Source organism: Dipteris shenzhenensis, chromosome 23 (assembly GCF_047967505.1).
Source record: "Dipteris shenzhenensis isolate YYH24624 ecotype China chromosome 23, Dip_SZ_1.0, whole genome shotgun sequence".
NCBI lineage: Eukaryota > Viridiplantae > Streptophyta > Polypodiopsida > Gleicheniales > Dipteridaceae > Dipteris > Dipteris shenzhenensis.
The window spans coordinates 44,042,871-44,052,300 of NC_141618.1; the positions used below are offsets into that span (position 1 = coordinate 44,042,871).

The 9,430-nt window shown below is 44.5% G+C and overlaps 1 protein-coding gene across 4 annotated transcripts; it reads left to right on the forward strand.

The window, feature by feature from the left end:
• Window positions 1-1,009: 1,009 nt before the first annotated feature.
• On the forward strand, window positions 1,010-9,082 carry LOC147887429 (uncharacterized). 4 transcript variants are annotated; one of them, XM_087394121.1, is made up of 8 exons: window positions 1,033-1,154; window positions 1,190-1,223; window positions 1,345-1,974; window positions 2,064-2,351; window positions 5,711-6,570; window positions 6,966-7,467; window positions 7,628-8,674; window positions 8,866-9,082. In XM_087394121.1, the coding sequence occupies exons 3-7, from the start codon at window positions 1,347-1,349 to the stop codon at window positions 8,659-8,661; spliced, it is 3,312 nt and encodes a 1,103-aa protein (XP_087250247.1). In that variant the 5' UTR covers window positions 1,033-1,154; window positions 1,190-1,223; window positions 1,345-1,346; the 3' UTR covers window positions 8,662-8,674; window positions 8,866-9,082. The 4 variants fall into 4 exon arrangements, with proteins under 4 accessions (XP_087250248.1, XP_087250247.1, XP_087250250.1 ...); XM_087394122.1 differs by lacking the exon at window positions 1,190-1,223 and having other exon boundaries at window positions 1,010-1,154; XM_087394124.1 differs by having other exon boundaries at window positions 1,041-1,223; window positions 2,064-2,333.
• Window positions 9,083-9,430: the final 348 nt, after the last annotated feature.

Genomic DNA, 9,430 nt, shown 5'->3' on the forward strand with positions numbered 1-9,430 from the left:
CCTCTCCCTTTATCCCTCAGTTTAATGGCCTTGCCCTCTTCCTTTTCAACCCTTTTCTTTTCTCCACAACTAATTAATAGGAATTTTCCATTTTTCAATGTTAGGGGGGACATACTAGCAAAATTTAGCCAAATAAACCATAAAGAAGGGTTTTTCCTTAAACAAATGCAAATTGGAACATAAAAAATTCCAAATGAAGTAGCATGCAAAGAATTCATTATAGCCATTAAAAAAATGAGAGGAACGGGCATGATGTCCTAGCCCGATGGTTGATTGGGTGCACGTGTGGGTGTGCATGAGCTCGAGCTGGACCTTGGTCTATTGGTCCAAGGTAGTGTGCCCCTCCATAGGACTATGGGTGGGTGCATTAAAAAGAGAGAGAGAGAAAGAAGTAAAGAGGAGTAGGTAGAAATATAGCCAGGTTCCTAGCAGTAATAGTGATCAAAGTGCCTATTTTGCCGAGGGAGAGTCGACAAAAATATATTGGTTGAAAAAATTATGAGGCGCCCAGGCTATTGGGCAACCATGACCCCTTGTCCGAGTGTCCGTCAACGAGCAAAAGGTGGCGGTGTTGGGGCTCGATCCCCTATCAACCTACAGGGATGCCACAGCTCTAAGCTGTGCAATAAATGCTTAAAGTTGCAAATGCCTTTGTGTGCAAAGGGCCAAGCAATGAGGTTGGTTGATGCGCGTTTGGTTTGTAAAGACCCTTATAAGGGTTAGGCTCACAAGTGGATGGCCAACTTCCTGTTGTGAGTTCGTAATCAGTATTTGGGTGAGCGAAATTGAATGCATATTTGGGTGCACTATGAATCCCTTTAGCGTCTTAGCCTTGGACATGAGGTGGACATCAACAAGAAGACAAAAAATTTAGCACTCAAGTGGGTTTGCACTTTGATTATAGCATGAGGCCTCCCAATGGTCCTATTGTGAACCCGGTCTTATCCAATGGAACAGCGCGCTTCCGTGCCTCTGGTGAGGATGGGGTAATCCTGGTGGCTTGCTTTTCTTTTAAGATGATGATGCTACAAGAACAACAAAAGGGCCAACAAAGTGGGAAGAGGAAGATTCTATTGGCCTTCATGTGGAAACCCTAATTCAATGGCCATCGTCTCTTGAGCTCCATCGCCATAGCCATCGTCTTCGTACTCAAGGTTTCATCGCCATAGCCATCTTCTTCGTACTCAAGATTTCATCGCCATAGCCATCTTCTTCGCACTCAGGTTCTTTTCTTCATCCTTTGCATCTCTCGCTTTGATTCCATTTGCCTTTCGGCACCTTTCCTTGATCTGTTTCTTTGGTTTTCCTCTGCATCTGATCGCAATTCGTCTTCTTCCTCTGTAGCTATGGCGAAATTCGCAAGCTCTGCCTGCCCTGTCCCCCCCTTGAAGCCCTCCTCCCCTTCCGTCTCTGCCCCCCCTTACACCAATGGCGCTTCCATCACCACTCGCTCCTCTCCGAGCTCCTTCTCCTCCCTCTCTCCTTGCTTCACTCCTTTTTACCCGCAATCTCAAACTAAGCATTCCTTCTCTCAGCCCGACTTCCACGCAGGTTACGAGACTTATTACCCCTGTCAACCAGCGGATGGTAGCGCCCAGAATTATTATCCGTACTTGCCACTTGGCGTAGATGGCTCCGCATTGCCTAATTACGCAGGTTATTCTAGACTGGGTCCTGAGCCTTATAAAGCTTCGTCGGCTGTTCATGGTTTCTATGGAGGGCAATCATACGATCCGTGGGACCGTCAAAATGACTGGCAAGATTTTGGGGCTGCCTTAGCCCCCGATAATTCGGAGTGGGCCGATCCATATTCAGGTGAAGAGCTGTACGCAAACGCGGAGACGATGTATTTACCCTCCGATTCGTTATCCTACCGTCCAGAATCTACACCTTTTGAAGACAATTCGTGCACTTCTTCGCCCAGCAACACGGGATTTTTCCCAGCACCGACGTCCAATTTGAGCCATGGCCAAGGTACGGAGTTTGCAGTCGTCTTCATGCTTGAGAACTGTCTGTGCGATGAAAGCACCTTTTTTAATCTCTGACAACATGCTCCTTTCCAGGTCCATACGTTGCCTCGAGCGTATTTCAGAACGTTAAATCCATGGACCTAGCCAATTTTTCTGGAAGCTGGCAAAACCATCAAAACTTGCATTCTGATGTAGCCTGCGAAGCGTCTGAGAATTCGGATAAATTTTATCAGAGAAGGCCGCCAAGCTTGGTCGGTGAATTGGAGAAGGTGGGGTCAGGTGTAGGTGATGAAAATGGTACAGCAGATGGATTTGGTAAGACCACAGGCCAGGGCAGGATTACGTGGGAGGAGCAATCTTCTCGTGAGCCTTCTTTCTTGGGTATGTGTGTTATGAAGCTAGATCTGTGAAGAGAGAGGTAGAGACAGAGCTGCTAGTTGCATTAGAAAAAGGATCCCGACAATGGTTGCAAATGCAATTCTTTTATTCTAGGACGACATCACGAAAGTTCCTTGCGTACAAAACATAGTATTAGACTAGGAAATACACGGGCAGCTCGGGCCAGCTGCACAATATGTATATGGGCAGTTAGAACCCCTACTGAAATACGATATCCAGTATTCAGAATAGCATCAACTGGCCATCTACTCATCAAGTTCTAGCTCTCTATGCCGGGAGAAACCACTAACGTCCTCCTGAGGAAAAGATTTTGTTCTGAGAATGACAGCTAGGAGCACAATAAAGCCAGAAATAGGTATCCAAGGGGCATCCAAACCTTCTTTGGCCTGAATAGGCAACCTATAAAATGACGTCCCATGATGCTGGCATGCAAATTGCCAGCCTCAATGACCACCGTCAAAGGGAACAACATGATGTCAGTAAAGTTGGATGCTGATCAAGAATTGCCCAGTTTTGGCAGTTTAGCTGCTTGCTTTGAATTCGTTAATTATTCCCTCAAATAATGGACTTGATATCCCAATTTTTTCCTTGGTGTCTGTAGTGTTTGGACCTTATCATCCATCATCATATACATGTGTGTCATGCGCTATTTCTTTCTTGAGAACTACTGTCCCTGGCAGTTGGTATTAGAGTGTTCAGACAGTGTTCTAATCCCAAATAGTGTCCAGACAGTGTTTTCATAGCTAGTTGGTTGGCAAGGAGGCCTGGAAGTCAAACTAGGAAGCACATCCCTGAGAACAATGCTGTAACTGATACGATAAGGTCAGAAGTTGTAACTTTATTGGCTCGATTGAAGGAGTCTAAGAAGATGTCATGAACCATAATGTTGTCCCTGGCAGTTGCAAACAGGGGATGGCTCCTCACATGTGCAAGCTTCTCAAGATGAGGAGCAGAACAATATTGGTCATCTGGATGCTATATTGCAGGTACTTAAGGAGATGACAATGGAGATTAAGGAAAATAGAATAAGAGTGCAGAATTCTTTTGCTACTATGAATATGAGGGCTTAACTAGCTTAAAAGAAATCAAGTCCATGAGGGGGGAAAAGGCCATAGAACCTACCCGAGATGATGTTAAAGATTCAGATGCGGCACTGGCGTTTCGCCGGTTTCGGCGAAACATTTCATCTAGAATTCTAAGTGTTTCGCCTGCTAGAAACATGTTTTTTGGTTGCACCGCGTGGCATGTCAACAATTTCTATTGACCCATTCTGTTGATAAGCTGCCCTAGCTGAGCTTAATTAATGTGAATATATTTAAAACAATCACTGGTTGGTACAGAAATGACATCAGTGAGTAGTCTAAATGAGCACTAATCTCTATTACATCCTTGGCCCTTGCTCATGAGCTCAAAGTTTAAAGTGAGCACGTAGGCAGTGTTGTAATATTTAGCAAGATACTGCGAACATACCATTGAATGTTTGAGATCAGGCCATGGAGAAACTTCATGATCTTGTACCATTCATCTCTTGTAATTATATGGCTAACCATGTTAAATGGTTGGTGAAATCGTTGATTGATTCACGAGGGCCTGGGGACATCTCGAAGAATTGGGTCTCGAAGTATTGTGTGGAAGAAATCTGATCTTGATGTCCTTTAGGATTCCCCCACTTATATTTGGCTATTTCTGAATTATAGTGATTTGCTGTCACGTGCGGTGGGGACCACAGAGAACTAACTTCCGAACTCTTAAGCCATGCAATAAGGGTTGGTTTTCTGTCATAATCCTGAAATTGGGTTTCCTAGTAAATGAAGACGTAACTAGTTGCTGATTGGACTCTGATACCTTTGGTTTGACCAGAAATAAATAGTGCTCGATCCTGCTCTTCTTTTGTTTCCCGAGTCTCACACTCTCGTTGGTTTTTGGCCTCTTGTATGACCTTGTGGTCTTCTCTAGCCACTTGAGCGATGCAGTCCTGCTCTTCTAGATCCTGATGCCCTTTGTTACATGTGCATCCTAGAACTTTAAGACTCCTGTGAGGGTGCTTTTGGAGAGCCGCCAAGGTGTTGAGGGCAGCACCTCATCTTTGTTCATGGTTGATTTGCCATAGTGTGTCGAAACCATGACTAGATGACCCTCGCTAACCTATCATTCTAATGTAATATGCATGTGAGCTAATTTAATCTTGCAACTCATGTGCTTGCATGCATGTGTGTAGAAAGATGCAGAGCCTCAAACGGCAGCTAGCCATGGCATCCAAACTATAACTGAGACTTTGCTGACCTGTAGTAGGGCCTGAAGGGCTGTGTTACAGACCTCATCTTGTCTGCAACAGACCCGACCTGCTCTATGCGAACCCACCAGATCTGGGCCTTTTTGTACCCCTGATCTGCCCTGGAGCCCTACAGTCATAATTACATGGAATGAGAACATTCTTTGGAATGCTGGATTGCCAAATGGCATTAAAAAACGAGGCAATTAGGACAAGGCCCATCAAAAGGTAGCAATTAGCATCAAGTTGGACAGAGTTATTGGCTCCTACAAAGCTGAACTCCTTGGCTCCTTGCTCCTAAGGAACGTGCCCTAGGAATTCCCTGATGTTCCCTGGCCATTCCGTATGCCTGACATTCCCTAGGTTCCCAATAGTCATCTTGAGCAGAATGGTGTTCCCAAGTACTTTATGAAAGGAATGGCGTTCCCTGGTAGTTATGGCTGTAATGCCCAGGATGATGTGGCAGCTAATGTGGCAGTCATGTGGCTTGTTTTTACGGCTGTTAGACTGTCATGTGCAGACATGGCAGGACTGCGCCCTGACTGGACTATTCTTCTGCTGCTCTGCTCCATGGATGATGTGGCAGCCTGTGTGGCTGCCATGTGTGCTGTGAACAGCCCCGTAGGCTGGCTGCCTTGTGGCCAAGGGTCCTTCTCCCACCTAAGGCAGGGGCTGCAGCACACCTATAGCAGTCTCTTCGATGTCTCTCTATTGTTTGTAGTTCAGTCTCCTCAACAAGGTGTGCGGACGTAAAGAGGGGTGTTTGTGCATGTGTTTTACTTACCTAATGAGGAGGGCTGCGAAAGAAGTCAGTAGGTTGGTGGATGTTTTTCTCATAGAGGTTAAGGGAATATGAGGTTGCTTTGCTTACTGAGTGCTTTTCCCCCTTCCCACACATCTCTCTCCATCTGTCTGTCTGTCTGTCTGTCTGTCTCTCTCTCTGCGCTCTTTGCTCTCCAAAATCTTCTATTTGTATCTACTGGTCTGTCAGCAAAGGCCAATAGTTCTTGACGCCTGTATTCCGAACGTATTGAACTGTGCTTGTTTTCTGCTATGCTTTTGATTGCAGGCTTGACTCTTACAGCCTCTGAATGTATATATGAACAAGTTGCAGCAGCAAGTTCAGAGGAAAATGGTCTGTTAGAATCACAGGAACAAAAGCTGTTTCAGACATCAAGTATCTTTAATACAGGAGAGGGATTGCCGAGGAGTGGTGGAACAGCAAGCCTTGGGATGAATTCTCCCACTCATCTCTCCAGTGTATCATCATGCGATGTTGCATTTAATGAAAATGCCAGAGTGGGTGTGCAAAAGGTTGTTTCTCCAAGCTTGGGGTCTCTCTCTGTAGGGATCACTCAGAGGGCTATTGACAGCACACATGGTTTGTTAACCAAAAGCATTCATACTTCTTTCGCAGATGGGGATTCCTCGGGGTCAAAGGACACGGCAATTGCAATAGGACATGAAAGTGGGTCAGGTCCCAAGAATATGGTTGCACCAACAGATGAGGGATCTCCAGTTGATCTAGAGCAAGATGGTTACTGGGATTCTCTTGTAGATAAGCCCAAGGTCCCCTCAGTCGTTGAAACAAAAGGATTCTCCAAAGAAGAGGCGCTTGTAAATGATATTCAGGATGCCCACCATAAACGTTCTAAATGTGGTTCTGAAGCACAGGATGCTGACAAACAAACGTTAAGAACTGAGCCATTGTCAAACGGGTGCCAGTTGCTAGTCTCAAGTATTCACAACCTGTCTAGAGTACTTTTCATAAGTCAGTCTGTGGAGTATGCTAATTGTTCTCCGTGCATGGATTTGGATGCCTTGGAAAATTCGATATCTATGCTCTCTGAATGTCTCTTAAAGCAGTCGGCAAAATTTTCTGATGGAACACCTTATGATCCTGTTGTGAAGTCACAACAGAACATCCAGGTCTGATTTTCGTTCGTATTTACTTTAAGGCTCAATTAATCTTCTGGTGTTCTGTACTTACGAATGGTGGAGTTTTGGTTTTGACTATCATTGAGCAAACAGTCCTGTGTGTATTCTCAATTTCATGCTTTCCTTACCATCATGCAGTCCCTTGTATGCAACTTTCACTTTGTGTAATCATTGATTTACTTCCCTGCCAAAAGAGAGGCTTCGTTCGGGGTGCTTATATGTGTGGGAAACTTTATTCACTTTTAAGTAGGAAAAGGACAAACAAGGAGGATAGGTGTAATAAGAAATATAAATTCTACAGATAATGTTCTTTGGCTAAAGTTCTTGTTAAAGTACTGGCTGTTTAAAACATCTTTTTGACCTGGATTGGTGGAAGATACTGGCAGGGACAGTCCAACAGGTGGAAAGTCGGTGGTCAAGATTCAAACGAGGCTGGTGTCCATGTGAAGCCAGAGGATCATGAAGGCTTACAAAGATGCTTGATAACTAGTTTGCAACCCTTGGTGAACATCCAAGAAGAGGGTACAGCTCTCCCATCTGAGACAGGACTATCAGCCTGTCGACATGGGGAAGACCTACTGGACACAGGGTTCGAAAGAACTGGGAAGGTTGCTGGTAAAAATGAGCGTCTGGAAGAAGTGGAAAGTGCTATTATCAAGGAACACGTGGGGAAGCCTCTGAAGGAAGTGTTGGAGTTGCAGGTTGATCTTCTGAAGTTACAAGAGGACATTGCTCATGAGCGCAGGGAAAGCAATGCTGTGGTGTCTGTTTACAAAAATCTTTGGAGAGAGGCTCAGGAGGCAGTGCAGCATTTCAGGTCAGAGATGTTGAAGACAAAAAGTGAGTTAGAATGCTTGAAGCAGGTTTTGAGGAAATCGAGGCATCCAGGTATTTTTCTGTGGGCGTTTTGATTAGGATTTTCCATTAGCATAGGGCATTCCCTTCGAGTTCTTTTTGGCCACAGCCGCGGTGTTTTGGGGGGGCTCTGTGGGGAGCTCATAAGATCTCACTCTTAATTTTACATTATAGTTGCTTTTCATTTTGGCAGGTGGTTCTGATGGATCTTCCAGCAAGGCTCTGGAGGTGGGATCACTCGATCTTAATGAAGGTTTGTGTGTCAGCTCATTAGATTTGACACTGCTTTCAAGACATGACAGTGAGGTACATCTGCTTACAGACATGCAAGGAAAATCAGATGGCATAGGAAACTGTGATTTCTACTACTGCTCAGGAAAAGGCTTGCCCAAGGGCAACAAGGTGCTGACAGGGTATTTCGATCCAGTGGAAAATGTCGCAGACTCAGAGTCTGTGCATTCTTTCCCAGATGCCAAGGAAGTAATATCAAGGTTTTCTCTTATCCAGGAAAGGGGAGCTTGCAATGATATGGCTGATAAAGATGAAACTGTGTGCAATTCAGTGTCAAAGTCCAGCTTGAATTTTCCTACTAACATTGAAAAGAGTGTGGCTCATCGGCTCTCTGTTATCCAGGGAAGGCAAGCAAGCGTGGGTCATCGGCTCTCTCTTCTTTTAGCAAGGGAAGCCATTGATTTGAACTTGAGTTGTGCTGATGGTGCAACCACAACTGGGTCTCTTCCAGATCTTGACATAATTTCAGGCCCTGCTTCCAACCTGTTCGGTGTGGGGGAAGCCATGGAATCTGACAGAACGTTGGATTCTGGTTTCCAGATTCTGGACTCGTCGCCTCCTGAAAGGAAATTTGCAGTGTGTGTAGAACAGCAAGGCTTTGAAGAGGCTGGCTCGATCTGCAGCGTGGACTCAAATCCTGTCTCTAAAATCGTGGAAGAAATTATATCAGGCTCTAGTCGTGGATTTCAGACAAAACTACTTGCTGATGCTCTCCAAGCTGAGAGCAGTGAAGGGGGATGGCCTACTGTAAATTCTCAGGAGCGATTCAAAGCTGAGGTAGCACTTTTACAGGATGGAGAAACCAGGAGTATCTGGAACTCATGTCAGCAAGATGAAAGAGAAATAATATGCCTAAGGACAAGTGATGCAGAGAGTCGGATTACCTTCCTTGAAGGAGATTCCGAATGGGAACACGTGCTTGTCTCAGGAATATAGTATAGGACTTCTGGTAATCAACTTATCTGAAGTTTTTTTCATGCCAGAATCTGGATTTTGTTCCTCTTTGTCTGGTTAATGATGCCCTTTGATTGTAGGAGAATATTTGGTTTTTTTTTTAAAAACCAGGATTGTTAGCTGCAATGTTTTGAATATAATTGTAAAGAAGCAATTTTACAGAGTTGTAATGGTGCTTACTTGCAGAGCAAAGCAAGTTTCGTGCCTTCGCAAATTCTACAAGATGGAAACCATAAAGGGTATGCCCACATTCTGCACATATGTTGGAGTATAATGACATGTAATCTAATGCTTTTAAATATTGGAATATGTATAGAGGCACTCTTTATGATTTCTGGAGCGCAATGCCCCATTATTAGGAATTTCAAAGGTGCCTATTTTTGAACATTATTTTGGGTTGGTTAATGAAATCCCTTCTTTGACTATGGTTTTTGATTTTGTAATTCAATTGTGAGGTGCTTATCTTGATAACTTGAGATTGTGTACTCTTCATCGAATTCATCATTGTAAGTGTAACAGATCCTTTTTGTAAAAAAGGAGCTTGGGGAGGCTATTCATTGCCCAGGCATTGACACTTGGCTTGAATGGCTACACTCTGAGAGGCCTCCTAGATGCAAAAGATATGGTCTCTCCCATACCTAGCAAGCACATACTATTCTTGTGCTAGGACACACCACACTCGTAGGAGGCTAGGCTACATTACACTAGTTCTGCCTTTTAGGCCACTTAGGCTCAATAATCAATGACAAGT

Coding starts and splice junctions, on each gene's coding strand:
- LOC147887429 (XM_087394122.1), top strand. CDS start 1,347: ATGGCGAAATTCGCAAGCTCTGCCTGCCCTGTCCCCCCCTTGAAGCCC. Junction 1,975..2,063: donor CAATTTGAGCCATGGCCAAG/GTACGGAGTTTG, acceptor GCTCCTTTCCAG/GTCCATACGTTGCCTCGAGC. Junction 7,468..7,627: donor GAGGAAATCGAGGCATCCAG/GTATTTTTCTGT, acceptor TCATTTTGGCAG/GTGGTTCTGATGGATCTTCC.